The sequence below is a fragment of the Geotrypetes seraphini genome, chromosome 7 (assembly GCF_902459505.1).
Source record: "Geotrypetes seraphini chromosome 7, aGeoSer1.1, whole genome shotgun sequence".
NCBI lineage: Eukaryota > Metazoa > Chordata > Amphibia > Gymnophiona > Dermophiidae > Geotrypetes > Geotrypetes seraphini.
The window spans coordinates 114,961,203-114,977,657 of NC_047090.1; the positions used below are offsets into that span (position 1 = coordinate 114,961,203).

The 16,455-nt window shown below is 43.7% G+C and overlaps 1 protein-coding gene across 7 annotated transcripts in view; it reads right to left on the reverse strand.

The window, feature by feature from the left end:
* Window positions 1-16,455, reverse strand: part of MGA (MAX dimerization protein MGA) — a 479,481-nt gene that overhangs the window by 22,389 nt on the left and 440,637 nt on the right. For all 7 annotated transcript variants that reach the window (XM_033951892.1, XM_033951893.1, XM_033951894.1 and 4 more), the window contains one exon: window positions 10,621-10,797. In XM_033951892.1, coding sequence (XP_033807783.1) covers window positions 10,621-10,797 — 177 coding nt within the window. The remainder of the gene's footprint in view (window positions 1-10,620; window positions 10,798-16,455) is intronic.

Consider the following 16,455-nt stretch of genomic DNA (forward strand, 5'->3'; position numbering starts at 1 on the left):
TGTGGGTCTGTCAGTGAAATTGGCCTAGCGCACCGCTGGCACTTTTTAAACCCGGGCTGAGGGGGCATGAAAGTAAAGACAGCCTCTGCCAAATCGAAAGCCGAGGCTTCGATTGTGGCAACAGGCCCCGCCGGGGCGAAACGAAAAAAGAAAGAAAAAACAACTAAGTTTTTTTTTTTTTTTTTTGAAAAAGGAAAATAATAAAGAAATAAAGAAACCTTTATTAAAACAAAGGTTTACGCGAGCGGGAAGATCGAAAAAATATTTCTTCAACAGCCGTTGAGGAAACGCGTCTTCTTAGCTCCGCGGAAACTAAGAAACTGGGGACCGCGCGCCTCCGTCGGGCGGGAAGGCACTCGCGCGTGCGCGGTGCGGCCTACCAGAACTTTCCAAGTTCTTAGAGTGCAATCACTCTAAAATTGTCCATACCGGGGCTCCGTCGGTGCCGTCACCCATCAGTCAAGAATATGCTGCCTGCTTGTCCTGGGATAATTGCGGCTATTTTAGACAATCTGCGCCTACTGTTTAGTAAGGGCCTTAATGCCCTGGTTATGCAATTCGATATGAGTTCTGCCTTTGATCTAGTAGACCACGGGAAATTGCTGCAATGCCTAGACGCCATTGGTATCAGGGACGAGGTGCTGAATTGGTTCCGTGGCTTCCTTATGTCCCGCACTTATCAAGTACGTTTTAATTATGAACTTTCAGATACCTGGAGCAATCCATCCGGTGTGCCACAAGAGTCTCCGCTATCTCCATTGCTCTTCAACGTCTACATGTCCTCACTAGGCACGCAGCTAACCCAGTTAGGGATAAAATTATTTAGTTATGCAGATGATTTTACGATCATCATCCCATTCATTAATTCTATCTCTGAAACTATTCCTAAAGCTTCAGAAGCCATAAACGTGATGGAGCACTGGATGACAACCTTTAGGCTCAAACTTAATTCAGAAAAGACAACTTTCTTCGTTGCTTCGCCACATCCGCTTGACACCAAATCACCACTATGTATCAATAATCTTAATTACCCTATCCAACCTACCATAAAAATACTAGGTGTAACTTTGGATCAGTGCCTAACCATGAGAGACGAGGTGGACTCCTTGATCAGAAAGGGATTTTTCACTCTCTAGAAACTCAGATCCATTAAAGCTTATTTCGATACAGCGGCATTCAGAACCCTAGTCCAATCCCTCGTACTCAGTCTACTTGACTACTGCAACATCGCCTATTTAGCAATTTCCCAAAAGAACATGCAACGTTTACAATTGATGCAAAATGCAGCGGTCAAACTGATCTTTGGGCTGAGGAAATTTGACCACGTGACACCCTACTACTGGCAGCTGCATTGGCTGCCAATGGAGGCGCGCGTAAAGTTTAAATTTGCCTGCTTCTGCTTCAAAGCACTACACGGACTTGCCCCTAAATATATAACTGACCTTTTTGTCTTCTCAGCCAACAGACACAAGAGAAACTCACATTCCAACTTTGTTTCCCCCCCAGTGAGAGGTTGTAAACTGAAAAAATACCATGAACATCTTCTCTCGCACCAAGCAGCATCATGGGGTAAAGACCTAGAACAATTGCTTTCGCCCACTACTTATGAGAAATTTAGGAAACGTCTGAAAACACACCTGTTCCTAAAGTATCTAGACAACTGATCCTCTCTTCTCTCTCCCCTCTATAGCGATTAACTTGTTCTATTGATCACTCTCTCCTCAAAAATGGATTTCCTGTCCTATTAACCCTGTTTCTTCCTCCCCTCTTAAAGTCAATCAATTTGTACCTTTGCTTAATCTTTGTAAACCGCATAGAACTTTACGGTATTGCGGTAAATAAGCTGTTATTATTATTATTATCTGCACACCATGGTCTACAAGGCCAATCTGGAGCCACTAGAATGACCTTTCCCTGATGAGTTGCAATCCGTTGAAGGATGTTGCGGCCTATCATGGGCCAGGGAGGAAAGATACGATCCTTTATGCCTCACTGCGGTGACAAGACCATTCACCGCTCCACGGGGCGGTGATGGCCTTGTCCCCGTCCCCGCTGAGGCTGCTAATTTTCATTCCCCGTTTTTGGCGGGTTACCTGCGGCTAAAAGCGGTAGCCGCGGGTAAACCGCCACCGTGTCATTCTCTAATAGATTTGATCGTAGGTAGGGAGGGATGGGGCTGCGCGCCTTCCCTCCCTTAACTGCGGGGACAAGGCCATTCACCACTCCACGGGGCATTGGATGGCCTTGTCCCCGTGCCCGCAGTGAGCACTCTTTCCCCCCTACCATTTCAGTGGGTTACCTGTGACTACCCGCGGGTAACTGCCACCATGTCATTCTTTACTCAGGACCTCAGAGCTGATTTTTCCAAGAGACAGGAAATCTGAGAGCACAACTTCTGTCTGCGTGCCTCTGGAAAATAGACATGGCCGGCAGCCATGTCAAACAAGACTCCCAAGTACTCCAGGAACTGAGCTGGTGCCAAATTGCTCTTTCAGTAATTTACAATCCAACCCAGGTCCTCCTGGACTCGGATCACCTGATCCGCTGTGCATTTACCCTCGGACAACAAGTGGGCTCTGATCAGCCAGTCATTGAGGTAGGGATGCATTTGAAGCCCCATCTTGCGCAGGTGAGCTGCTAACACAACCATCACTTTGGTGAAGGTGTGAGGAACTGTCGCCACAACAAAAGGCAGAGCTGAAAATTGATAATGATTTTCTAGGACATGAAATCTGAGAAACTTTTTGTGCTCTGGGAAAATAGGAATATACAAGTAGGCCTCTGTCAGATCTAGAGAGGCTAGGAACTCTCCCTAGGGTCACCGCTGATATGAGATCGAACCGTCTCCAAGCGAAAGAACGGAACTTTGAGCGTTGCATTCATGTAAGGTCTAGAACAGGGGTCTCAAAGTCCCTCCTTGAGGGCCACAATCCAGCCGGGTTTTCAGGATTTCCCCAATGAATATGCATGAGATCTATGTGCATGCACTGCTTTCAATGTATATTCATTGGGGAAATCCTGAAAACCCGACTAGATTGCGGACCTCAAGGAGGGACTTTGAGATCTCTGGTCTAGAATGAGTCTAGAGTAAGGTCTAGAATGGGTCTCTAATCGTCAAAGTCTTTCGCTGGCACGATAAAATATATGGAGTATCTGCTGGAGCTCGAGTATTCAGGCGGTACATGCTCTATGACCTGAATATATAACAGCCCCTGGCTCAGCACTGACATTCTCAGACGTTTTTATGAATTTGTACATATTTTGAATTGGCAGAATGTTTTCAGCAATGGACCCCTGCTAAAGGCATTTACACATGCCAAAACACAGACTGTGAAGGGTTCCACATTTACATTCATCTAATGGAGTCCATTTTACTACCACACCACTTGTCAGCTGAGCTGATGAGGATAATTGTATTATGCAGAATATAAGGGGGGGGGGCATAACCAATATGTATTAGATACACTTTTAGTTAAGAATTTAAGACACTAATGTAGCTGAATAAAATAATAGAAATCTTTCACACACAGCAAAGTATAAACAGCAGAATTTGCAGAGTACATATTTTTCCTTCATAGAACAAAATATTTTGGTTTAATGTCTGGAACAAGATGCTGGGGCCATAGCAATGGTTCCATGAGGATGAGCTAAAAGTCACACTAACATATCTGTTTATAGAAACATATTTTTCTTCCATTTAGATAGTTAGGGCTATATCTCCTCTGAGATATTTGCAACAGAAGAGAACATGTCTGAGATCAGCATGACCTCAGTAAGCATGTTCTCCACTTCCTACTATTGCTGACAGAGATGACAAATAGCATTGATGAGTCACTGTTAAGGAAATTACTAACAAAGTAAAATTAATAGCAAACCATGTGCTTTAAATGGAAACCAATAGAATTTGTAGATGGATTGTAACTGACGATGTACCAACTACTTATGTTTAATAATGAATTAATTCCTTTCATTATTTCTAATAAAATAACCAGTCACAGGTAATATAATGAGCCTTTTGACTGTGAGCCTTACTAACATCAGTAAGCAGTCAAATTCTCCTCAAAGCTTTGACTAAACTAACCACAATTTTGTGAGAGATTTCTTTATTTGATCTCCCCTGAGACAGAATTAAGAACTGAGGAGTATATGGAAGATTGGGGGGGGGGGGCATATATGTAGCCCACATACTATTTTCAACCAAACAGATTTTGGTGTCGTCATTTTCTGCTACTATTGTTAACTTTTGCTTTTACTCTTTTCTATCCTATTTTTAAATGGAGTTCCTTTCTTGATGAATATGTGTTATATATTGTACACTGCTTAGATCCTTTTTTTAGGCTGTTATGCGGTATAGAAAGTTTTTAATAAACAAACAAACATCAAAGTGGAATTATTTTACGTATAGATGATTGTTTATAATCTCCACATGGACTGGCACACATTTGTGACTACTTGCTGCTAAGATTGCACTTTTGCCAGCTGCAACTGTTTTTTAAATTAACTTTTATTTATTTTTTTTGTTTTTATGTGATTAGTAAACCTGGGAGTTTCCAGCTCATCAACTCCACTTTGCCTGTGGTTGTCTGCCGGTATTGATTTGTGGTTTCTCCTGAATATCTAAATCTTCTCATAGTGACCTGTATCTTGGCTGCCTTTTCTAGGCACCTCTAAAAGTCACCCGAGAACCACATCCACTCGGTGGTCCTGCATATCCTTGAGCACCATACCGCCTTTGCTCAGAAGGGAGATGTGCTTAGTAACCTGTGCAACCAAGGAATCCACTTTAGACTGATTAAAAAGTTGCTGACTCCTGTGCCATAGGATACAGCCACGACATGGCTCTCGCTACTTTGAGAGACCCTTCCAGATAATCCCACTGCTCCAAAATCAAGATATTACTATCCAATTGTGAGGGAAATGCTGCAGACTGAACTCTCACACCACACATAAGGGAGGAGGAGCTGGATTTGTGTCTAAATTCAGCTCATGCAGAGACTCCAAAATGAGATCTGGCAAGACAGTGAAGTTAAAGGATCCGGGTTGTCCCCCAGGTTGTAAAGCCAAAATAGAATCTAAAGCACTAGCCTACGTGTCTGGGTCCCCTGCCACGGGAGGTGCATCCATGGACAGTAAGTGTGAAAGAGAAGTCCCTTGGGAGGCTATGCCTTGATGAGACAAGTCTGATGCGTAGCAGGACTCCGTAGGAGGCGCACGGCTCTCCTGAAAAGCTTTCCACAATAAATTAATAAATTCTGAGGAGAAAGATGTACCAGGGTGCGAGGAGTCACCCTGTGATGACTCTACTTTGCGTTTCTTAGGCTATGGGGTGTCCATATCCTTTCACGCAGAATGGTCATTATTTCCAAGTCCCCAAAACAGAAAAGGCTGCACCAGTGGGCTAGCTGCCTTTTTTGTAAGCTGAGAACACAGAGGAGAGGTTAATCTGGCCATTCCGCCTTTCTGGTCTATGCAGCATAGCACGTGGCGCAAGGACGCTCCTGAGGCACAGAATTTGCATAATCATGGCATGAATATGTGATAAAAGAGACCAAGGACTCCATCCCAACCAGTTTTGAGGCAAAAAATTAAGTTTTGGACGTGCAAGGAACTTTTGAAAAAAGGATTGCTAAATATGTAAAATGGCCGCTGTGAAGATTTTCATACCTAAAATCACAAAAAAATCTGACTAAAGTAAAAAAAATTGGCTAATTTAAGATTTTTCAGGAGGGGGAACATAGGGTAACATGAGGAAACCTCAAAAACCTTATTTTCAGACCCTCCCCCGATTCACCTCATAGGCTGTAATAGACTTACTCACTATGATCTGTGCTGGCAATGTACTGCAGTCTGCCTCAGCTCTTTACAGTAGCTGGAAAGGAGAAGAATCACTGCCTCATGCTGAAATTGCTTATTCCAAGCTGATCTTCAAGCTGCCAGCTAGACATGACGTCTGACTGCACCCCCAACTCTGCGGTCCGACAAATGCACTACCAGAAGGGGGAGGCAAAAAACACAGCCGGTATGCTGTGAGACACTGCTGAGCCTCCTACAGATGACTACATAGGATACCCCTGCTAAGCAGTAGATGAGGGATGGTAAGCGAGGTGTGACCGAGCGTAGCCAAGCTGGGCTCAGCAAGTGGCCTTACCCAGAGCACATAAACCTCAGCCGAGCGGTTATGCGAGGTTCTCATGATAGCTTAGTACTGGAATAATGAAAAAACAACCAGTTCAAAGTCAGGAGGTGCAATTTTTCTGGAATACTTTAATTGAATAAAAATCAAAACAAAATCTTCAAATCGGCTTACTTCAGGTTTGTATCACCTGGTATCCTGGCAGCATTTATAACACAAACAATTGTCAGCTCCCATCCTAATATCTCAAAAGAGCAAAGAAAAAAACTTGTTCCTAATGTAAAGCTTTCTTCAAACACAAAACTTCCAGCCTTCTCTTAGGGTAGTACACATTCCATGTTTTCCTCCCAGCTTCCCAAACAGGAAAAAGATTAGCTTATTTCCATACTTTCAATAATAGGCTGCTCTGTTTCCTTTATCTCCTTATCATATGCAAAGTCTTCATCAGCCAACTCAATAATAATAATAATAATAACTTTATTCTTCTATACCGCCACAATCTTGCGACTTCTAGGCGGTTTACAATCAAGAGTGATGGACATTCAGCGAAATACAATAAGTAGATATTCAGAGGAAATACAGAGATCAGAGACCTCAGGAGGCAATAGTATAGAAATACAATTTGCTGAGCGAAAATGTAATATGTACATTTTAGTAGGTAATGTCCGACAGGACCTGTTGGGGATAAATAGCAACGTAAAGTTATGATAAGATGAAGATAACAGATTATATTTATAACAGTGCTGTAAGTTCAGGTGGAATAGGGAGGGGGGAGGGAGAGCGGGTCAATTGTTTAGGTATTTCTGGAACAGGTATGTTTTTAGGCGTTTCCTGAATTCCCCGTATGTAGTGGGTGAAAGCAGTTAGTCTAGGTTTTTGCCCCAAAGGACTGCTTGGTGAGAGAGAAGGTGTTCGTGGTGTTTTTTCATTTTGCAGCCTCTAACTAGAGGGGAAATGAGTTTTGGGTGTGTATTTCTCTTGAGTTTGTTATTAGAAAATGCGAAAAGGTCCGTTATGTACTTGGGGGTCAGGCCGTATAGTACTTTGAAGCAGAGGCAGGCAAATTTAAACCTTACTCGGGCTTCCGTTGGTAGCCAGTGCAGCTGCCGATAGTAGGGTGTCACGTGGTCGTATTTCTTCAGCCCGAAGATAAGTCTGACCGCAGCATTTTGCATTATTTGGAGACGTCTCATATTCTTTTGTGAGATTGCTAGATAGGCGATGTTGCAGTAGTCAAGCTGACTCAGTATGAGGGATTGCACTAGGATTCTGAATGTTGATGTATCGAAGTATGATTTAATGGTTCTGAGTTTCCAGAGAGTAAGGAAACCTTTTCTGAATAGGGAATCCACTTGTTCCTTCATAGTTAGGCATTGGTCTAGAATAACACCTAGTATTTTCATGGTGGGCTGAATAGGGTAGTTGAGTTTATTGATGCATAGTGGGGTTTTATTGTCAAGCGGGTGAGGGGAGGCAACAAAGAATTTTGTTTTTTCTGGGTTGAGCTTGAGCTTGAAATCTGTCATCCATTGTTCCATCTCATTTATGGCATTGGATACCTTGGGAATGGTTTCCGAGATGAAGTTGGTGAATGGGATGATGATCGTAAAGTTATCTGTGTAGCTGAATAGTTTTATTCCTAGTTGGGTTAGTTTCACACCTAATGAGGACATGTAGATATTGAAAAGCAGTGGGGAAAGCGGTGACCCTTGTGGCACTCCGGATGAGTTGCTCCAGATTTCAGAGTGTTCGTTGTTAAAGCGTACCTGGTAAGAACGGGATGTGAGGAAGCCACAAAACCAGTTTAGTACCTCAGCTCTGATACTAATGGCGTCTAAGCATTGCATCATTTTCTCATGGTCTACCAAGTCGAATGCAGAGCTCATGTCGAATTGCATGATCAGTGCGTTGAGGCCCTTACTAAATAATAGGCGCAGATAGTCTAGGATGGCAGCGATTACTGTCTCCGTACTGAATAGGGTTCTAAAGCCGGATTGAGTTTCATGCAGGAGAGAGAATTGATTAAGGTAGTCCATTAGTTGGGTGTGTACTAGTCCTTCCATGATTTTTACAATGAATGGGATAGATGCTATTGGTCTGTAGTTTGTTATTAGCGCTGAGGATTCTTTCCTATTTTTTGGGATGGGGGTTATTATTATGTGGCCGTTGTTAGTGAGGAAAGTCCCATTTTTTAGGTTGTGGGTTAGGTAGTGTAATAGTGATATTTCGAATTCTGGTGGTGCCGCTTTCATAATCTCCGGAGGGCACGTATCTAGGATGCAGTGAGATTTAGAGTATTTGTTGTAGAGTTTGGTGTAGGTATTCCATTCTGGATCTAGAAAGGAACTCCAGATCATGTCTGTAGGTATTTCATTGTCATGTGAGTTAGCTATTTGGTAGTTGCTAGGGATGATTGTTACATCGTTATTGCTTATACAGTTATTTTTTAGGTTTTTAATTTTGGAATCAAAATATAGAGCTAGGTCCTTCGCGGTGGGTAACTTCGTGTTGTGCTCAGTTGTGGTGTAGCGGGTGGTGTCAAATAGGTTTGTGACTATGTTGAATAACTCTTTTGTATTGATTCCTTGTGAAGCTTTGCATGATAAGTTAATTTTGGTGGAATAGAATGCTTTGCGTTTGTCTTTTATCCGTTGTTTGTAGGTTTTTATGTAGGCTCTCCATTTGTTGCGGTCTGTCAGTTCTCCTATTTTATTCCAAATCCTTTCTAGTCGCCTAGCTGTTTGTTTCGTTTTTAATAGTTCGGTGTCGAACCATTTGTTGTATTTGTTTGCGTTGCTTTTGCTTTTATGTATGGGGGCGATTTTATCTAGGATGGAAGTACTGGTTGTATTCCAATGGTCCCAGAAGTCTATTCCTTCCTCTATTACTGTATGCAGTTTGTATTCTGACCAGTATTCTTCTGGATTAATATAACCTCTTGATTGATGTTCTTTTTTTATCATCAGACGTGTTTTAGATTTTCGGTGTGACCAGATCAGCTTAAAATAATAGGTGAAGTGGTGATGTCGTGATACCAGGTGCCTTCAGTCAGAGAGATGATTGGGTCAAGGTTTTCCTTTGTGGACATGGCAACTAGGTCTAAATGTTCTTACTATGGTAAGAAGCTGCTTTTACAGACTCAGAACGATCAGATCTCTGGCAGAAATCTTGGAACCACCATCAATAAATATTTTAATTCATTCGTGAGTTTGTGTGGGTACAGGGATGTTGTAGTTGAGTAGAGTTAGGAAGTTTTTAAGCTCTATTGCGTCTGTGTTGTTCTCTTCGTCTAGGTGTAAACTCAATGTCCTGCCCAAACCCAGTCTCACCACTCTGTGACTTCTATATCACCCACCTCTGCATGGTCTGGTAGCCAGGAGGTAGACTGTGGCTTCCAGATTCCCTGGGCTGGCAATCTGTGACTTGCAACTGGCTGACTGCTCTGGCTTGCTGGGTTGGGAGCCTATGTGTACTCTGAGGCTGGTGCTCCAACTGCGTCTAGAGCTGGCTCTCCTGCTTTGAGAAAACTACTCCCTTTTCTCTCACTGCAGGAAGCTGATTAATCCTCCCTGCAGGTGTGTTGGTGGTAGCCTGCTCTCACAGAGCTCCTCACCTGGCCTAAACCAATTTGAGACTGATTGGAAGTGGCTTGTATTCCAGCCTTGTTCTTCCCTTTCCCTGGCTCTATGCCTGCTGGGAGATGTAGTCCTATCCCTTCATGTGCAGCCTTCCCCCTTTCCATCCTTTCTATTCACGTGCAGCAATCCCCCCCTTCTCATCCCTTCATGTACAGCCTTTTCCCTCCATTCCCCTCACTTGCATCAATCCCCCTATCTCTTTTCTTCATGTGTAGCCTTCCTCCTTCCCAACCTTTCCTTTCTCATGCAACAATCTCCCTTCCTAATCCTTCCCCCTTTCCATTCTTTCCCTTCAGGTACAGCATGTCCACCCTTTTTCTTTCCTGTGTGTTTTCCTCTCTTTTCTTCTCCTGTTCTCTGGGTACTGTTGTTCTTCCTTCCCATTCCCATTCCATCTCATGGCTCTCTACATGCATTCTTCTTCCTCACTCCTTGGATCCACTTTCTCTCCCGCGAGTCCCTTCAGTTCCGAGTTAAAAAACCCAAGATGGCTGCCAGCAGCAGTTAAATCAGTCTTTTCTGTAGCCACCCTGAGACTTTCCTTCTACCATGTTCTGCCCACACAGAAAAGGAAATTGCGACAGAGGAAGGCTTGATCTAATTGGTGCTGGTAACCACAACAAGTTTTTAAACTTGTGCCTAAGGGAAGAGAGACTAGGTCTGAAGGATGGGGAGGAGGAAAGCAGGGACGGGCACTGATTTTAATTCTGGTGGCAAGGAAAATTTTGGGGATGGCAGTTGCTACCCCGTAGCAATGCCTCTGCTCACCTCCATATTTGCTCTAATCTATTATTTTAATTTTACAATTTTTTTCTTTGCTGCTTTTCACAACATGAAAGCATCACTCACCTGGCCGTGCTGCTGTACTGCTTGGGTTTTGTGAAGTCAGTTTGACTTGCTGGATGGCAGTGGGAAGAGCAGTTACCTGTGCTGGCAAAAGGGGGCGCTTAAGAGTTAATACTTGTCCTTGTGGGGTCATTACCAGGCTGGCAGTTGTTAGAGCGACAGAGGATGTTGTAGTTTCTTCTGTAAAAATAGAAAGAGTAAAATTTTATTGTGCAGATGAAAAAAGGTTATGATATTTAGCACAATTATTATTATATGTAGTCTTATATAAATTGGAGTTCTAGGCGGGTTACAGATATTTTCCACATTACATAGAACTTACAGTATACAGTCATGTGAAAAAATTAGGACACCACATAAAATATTCAGTTCTTTCTTAAGAAATGTTCACATATCAATGTCAAATCTTTTTTTATTTATCTCTGGAAAAGAAAGTGATGTAATTGCAGGTAAGCAACAAAACTTTTCCTTGATTTACTCATGAAACAAAAGATATCCACAAAAATGTGTATTCTAACTGAGGAATAAATTAGGACACCCCATACCAGGGGTGGGCGACGAGGACCGCAATCCAGTGGGTATTTAGGAGTTCCCCAATGAATATACATGAGATCCATTTGCATACAATGGAGGCAGTGCATGCAAATAGATCTCATGCAAATTCATTGAGGAAATCCTGAAAACCTGACTGGATTGCGGCCCTTGTTGCCCACCCTTGCCCTACACCCTAATAACTAGTGTTACCCCCTTTGGCTGAAATAACTGCAGGGAGATACTTCTTGTAGCTATCTACCACTCTGACATCGGTCTGAGGAAAGTTTAGCCCACTCAATGCAGAATTCTTTCAGCTGTGAGATGACTGAGGGGTTTCTTAGATATACAGTCCGTTTCAAATCACCCCACAGCATCTCAATGGGATTAAGATCAGGGCTTTGACTCGGCCACTCCAGGACTCTCCATTTCTTAGTTTTCAGCCAGTCCTTGGTGGATTTACTGGTATGTTTTGGGTCACTGTCGTGTTGCAGGATCCAGTTGCACTTCAGCTTTAATTTTCTTACAGATGGCCTCCCATGTTCCTCAAACACCCTCTGATACATGGTAGAATTTATGGTGGATTCTATGATGGTGAGCTGGCCAAGTCCTGCTGCAAAGCATCCCCAAACCATGACACTACCACCTCCATGCTTTCCTGGAATGCTGTATTTGGTGTATGCAAAACATTTCCTCTTTTCTGGTGTCCAAATAATTCAATTTTAGACTCATCTGTCCATAAAATACTATTCCAGAAGTCCTGATGTTTGTCTATGTTCTCTCTGGCAAACTTCAGTATGGCCTTGATGTTTCTCTTAGATAGCAAAGGTTTCCTCCTTGCACACCTCCCATGCAAATTAAATTTGTGCGGTCTCTTTCTGATTGTAGAGGCATGCACTTTCACATCAACAGTAGCAAGAGACTGCTGTAAGTCCCATGATAACATTTTAGGGTTTGGGGAGACTTCTTTTAGCAGATGAGATCTAACACTTTCCCAATATTATTGCCAGGGTGCCGTCCCGAAATGAACCCGCATTGATCACAATGAATTAAGTCCGGCATAAAACATTGTAAGCGGATTTCTAAAATATGAGCAAATAATTTGTAATCCACCCCCAACAGAGGATTGAACGACATGAACAGCAAGTCAGGGGATATTTCCCAGGTTTAAGGAGAAGCGACACCGCCGCTTGACGAAAAGAATAGGGTAAATGCTCCTCATTCAAAACGGAATTAAACAGATGGGTGAGCAGATCTACAATACGAGTCCCTATATTTTTATAAAACAAAGACGAAAATCTGTCGAGACCAGAGGCCTTATTGGCTGACAGATGTCGAATGGCCTCCAAGAGCCAGGCCACATCTATCTCCGCCAACCGAGGTAAGTATATCCCCAGCGCCGAAGTTTCAGGTGTATATAAATCACGATAAAACCCCCAAAAGACCCGGTGAATGGCCGCCTCATCCGAATGAAGCTGTCCAGCATCATCCCGAATGCTAGAGATAAGATTATGAGCCTGGGACTGCTGAACCTGTGAGGCCAACAAGCGACCTGCCCAGCCCCCCCTCACTCAAAACACTTCTGTCGCTGCCGTTGAAGTGCCCACGCCATGCCTTCTAAATCAAGCTCCTGAATGTCCCTCCGACATGCCACTAAGGCCGCGTTACCCTCTGCAGTGGGATGCTACTTATTGTGACTCTCCAGCCGAGAGAGGCATGCCAATAACTACAGTCGAGGGGCAACCCGACATTTATTATGATACACTCCCCTAGAAATGCAACAAACCCGCAAAGTCACTTTAAAACTTTTCTAGAGAACACTAGCGCTAACCTAGTCAGTGCCATTCAAAGCAAAGAAATCCTGAACATCACCCTCCAACAGGGACAAAGTAGCGGGATCACGTAACAAAAAATCATTCAGGCACCAACTATAGCACCCCAACCTGTCAGGACTGAGACACAACTCCAGCGATGGTGGGACATGATCAGACCACATCCGGAGTTCTATAGTAGAACCTCCGAGTTTGCAACAAAGTAACAGGGGAAGTCAACCACAAATCAAATCTGGTATAGGAATTGTGCAAAGGTGAGTAAAACACAGTTACTTACCGTAACAGTTGTTATCCAGGGACAGCAGGCAGCTATTCTCACATGTGGGTGACATCATCCACGGAGCCCCGATGCGGATAGCCTCGCAAGCATACTTGCTTGTAGAAAACTTTAGAAGTTTTGAGTCAGCCGCACCATGCATGCGCGAGTGCCTTCCCGCCCAGCACAGGGAAAGTCTCCTCAGTTCAGATAGCTAGCAGAGAAGCCAACCAGGGGAGCTGGGTGGGTTGTAAGAATAGCTGCCTGCTGTCCCTGGATAACAACTGTTACGGTAAGTAACTGTGCTTTATCCCAGGACAAGCGGGCAGCCTATTCTCACATGTGGGTGACCTCCAAGCTAACCAGAATGGGATGGTGGGAGCGTTGGCAACTTAGGAGAATAAATTTTGTAATACTTTCTGGCCAAAATGGCCATCCCATCTGGAGAAAACATCCAGACAATAATGAGAGGTGAAAGTATGAACTGAGGACTAGGTGGCAGCTTTGCAAATTTCCTCTATAGGAGTGGAACTGAGGAAAGCTACTGAAACCACCATGGCTCTGACTTTATGGGCTGTGACTCGACTCTGTAGATGTAGTCCAGTCTGGGCATAGCAGAAAAAGATACAAGCAGCCATCAGTTGGAGAGGATACACTTAGAGATTGGATAAATTCCTGAAGGATACGGGGATTGAGGGATATAGATAGAGGTAAAGATAGGCTATGAAAGGGTATAGATATAAGGAAAAGGGGGATTAAAGGGTTTAGACAAGGATCACCTTACAGGTCATGGACCTGATGGGCCGCCGTGGGAGACAAACTGCTGGGCGCTATGGACCTCTGGTCTGACCCAGCGGAGGCAACTTCTTATGTTCTTATGTCCCAACTTGTTTGGATTGAAGGAGACAAAAAGTTGAGGAGTTCTGTGTGGTTTGGTGCGTTCCAAGTAGAAGGCCAAAGCTGATTCTCCAGGATTAGAATGAGGTCTTGGAAAAAACACTGAAAGTACAATAGATTGATTGAGATGAAATTCTGAAACCACTTTAGGTAGGAATTTAGGATGAGTACGGAGGGCCTCCTTGTCATGATGGAACATAGTGAAAGGTGGATCAGCAACTAAAGCTTGCAGCTCACTGACTCTTTGAGCAGATGTGAGGGCAATGAGAAACACCACTTTTGAAGTGAGATACTTCAGATGAGCCGTAGACATTGGTTCACATGGAGGCTTCATCAGTTGAGCCAGAACAACATTGAAGTCCCAAACCACCGGAGGTGGTTTGAGAGGAGGTTTGACATTGAAGAGTCCTTTCATGAATCTGGAAACCAACGGATGAGCAGAGAGGGGTTTCTCTTCAATAGGCTGATGGAAAGCAGCAATTGCACTGAGACAGACTCGGATCGATGTGGATAAGTGCAAAAGATAATCCAGCTCAGAAGATAAGGAGGAATGTTGAGGCTCCTTATTGCGAGAAATGCACCATGTAGAAAATCTAGTCCATTTTTGGTGGTAACATTGTCTAGTGGTAGCCTTCCTAGAAGCTTAAGAACATAAGAACATAAGAAATGCCTGCACCGGATCAGACCTGGGGTCCATCCAGTCCGGTGATCCGCACATGTTGAGGCTCAGCCAGGCATACCCTGACGCATACATTAGTCACTCGTATCCCTCAATGTGTCCTGCAAGAAGATGTGCGTCCAATTTTCCCTTAAATCCTAGAATGGTAGTTTCCTCCACCATCTCTTTCGGGAGAGAGTTCCAGGCGTTCACCACTCGCTGTGTGAAGCAGAACTTTCTGACATTTGTCCTGGCCGTGTCCCCTCTCAGCTTCAGGCCATGACCTCTGGTCCGAGTCTGGGTCACATTCGCCAATGTGAATAAGGCTATTTCTTGCTCTCCATCCTTTCCCCCTGCTGGTGAGTGAGCTTGCTCCATTTTGTCGATTCCTTTTAGCAATTTAAAAGTCTCTATCAGATCCCCTCTCAGTCTTCTCTTCCCAAGGGTGAATAATCCCAGTTTTCTGAGGCGATCCTTGTAGCTCAAGTTCTCCATACCTTCTACTAGCTTCGTCGCTCGCCTCTGCACCTTCTCCAGCAGTGTTATATCCTTCTTCAGGTATGGAGTCCAGTGTTGGACACAGTATTCCAAGTGTGGTCTGACCATTGCTCTATAAAGCGGCATTATGACCTCCCTTGATCTACTCGTGATTCCCTTCTTTATCATGCCTAACATCCTGTTAGCTTTCTTTGCCGCCGCTGCGCATTGAGCCGACGGCTTTAGGGTCCTGTCTATCAGTACCCCTAAGTCTTTTTCTTGTTCGCTCTTCCCCAATGTTATACCTAACAGTTTATACTCATGCTCCTTGTTTTTTCTGCCCAGGTGCATCACTTTGCATTTTTCCACATTAAAACTCATCTGCCAATTTTCTGCCCATCTCTCAAGTTGCTTTAAATCTCTCTGAAGTTCCTCGCTGTCTTTTTGTGACCTGATTGTCCGGCATAGCTTTGTGTCATCTGCAAACTTGACAATAACACTGGTTGTTTCTTCTTCCAAGTCATTTACGAAGATATTGAATAAGATAGGCCCAAGAACCGAGCCCTGAGGCACACCGCTAGTTACTTTTTTCCAGTCTGAGTACTTCCCATTTATGCCCACTCTCTGTCTTCTGTTTTCCAGCCATTTTCCTATCCATCTTAGTACATCCCCTTCTATTCCATGACTTTGTAGTTTTTTGAGAAGTCTTGCATGAGGTACTTTGTCGAACGCTTTCTGGAAGTCCAAGTATATTACGTCTACCGGTTCTCCGCTATCGACTTGTTTGTTCACTTCCTCAAAAAATTGAAGTAAGTTGGTCAAGCACAACTTTCCTTTCCTGAAGCCATGCTGACTACCTTTCAGCGGGTCATGGTTATCTAGATGCTGTACTATGCTGTCTTTAATCAAAGCCTCAACCATTTTCCCAGGGACTGATGTGAGACTCACAGGTCTATAGTTTCCTGGTTCTCCCCTTGATCCTTTTTTGAAGATTGGGATGACGTTCGCTATCTTCCAGTCTTCTGGTATCCGTCCGGTTCTAATTGACATGTTAGCGAGGGATTGCAGTAGTTCTCCGATTTCCACCTTTAGTTCCTTTAATACTCTCGGGTGAATTCCATCTGGGCCAGGGGATTTGTCACTTTTTAGTTTGTCAATCTGATAGTATATCTGGTCCAGATCCACCT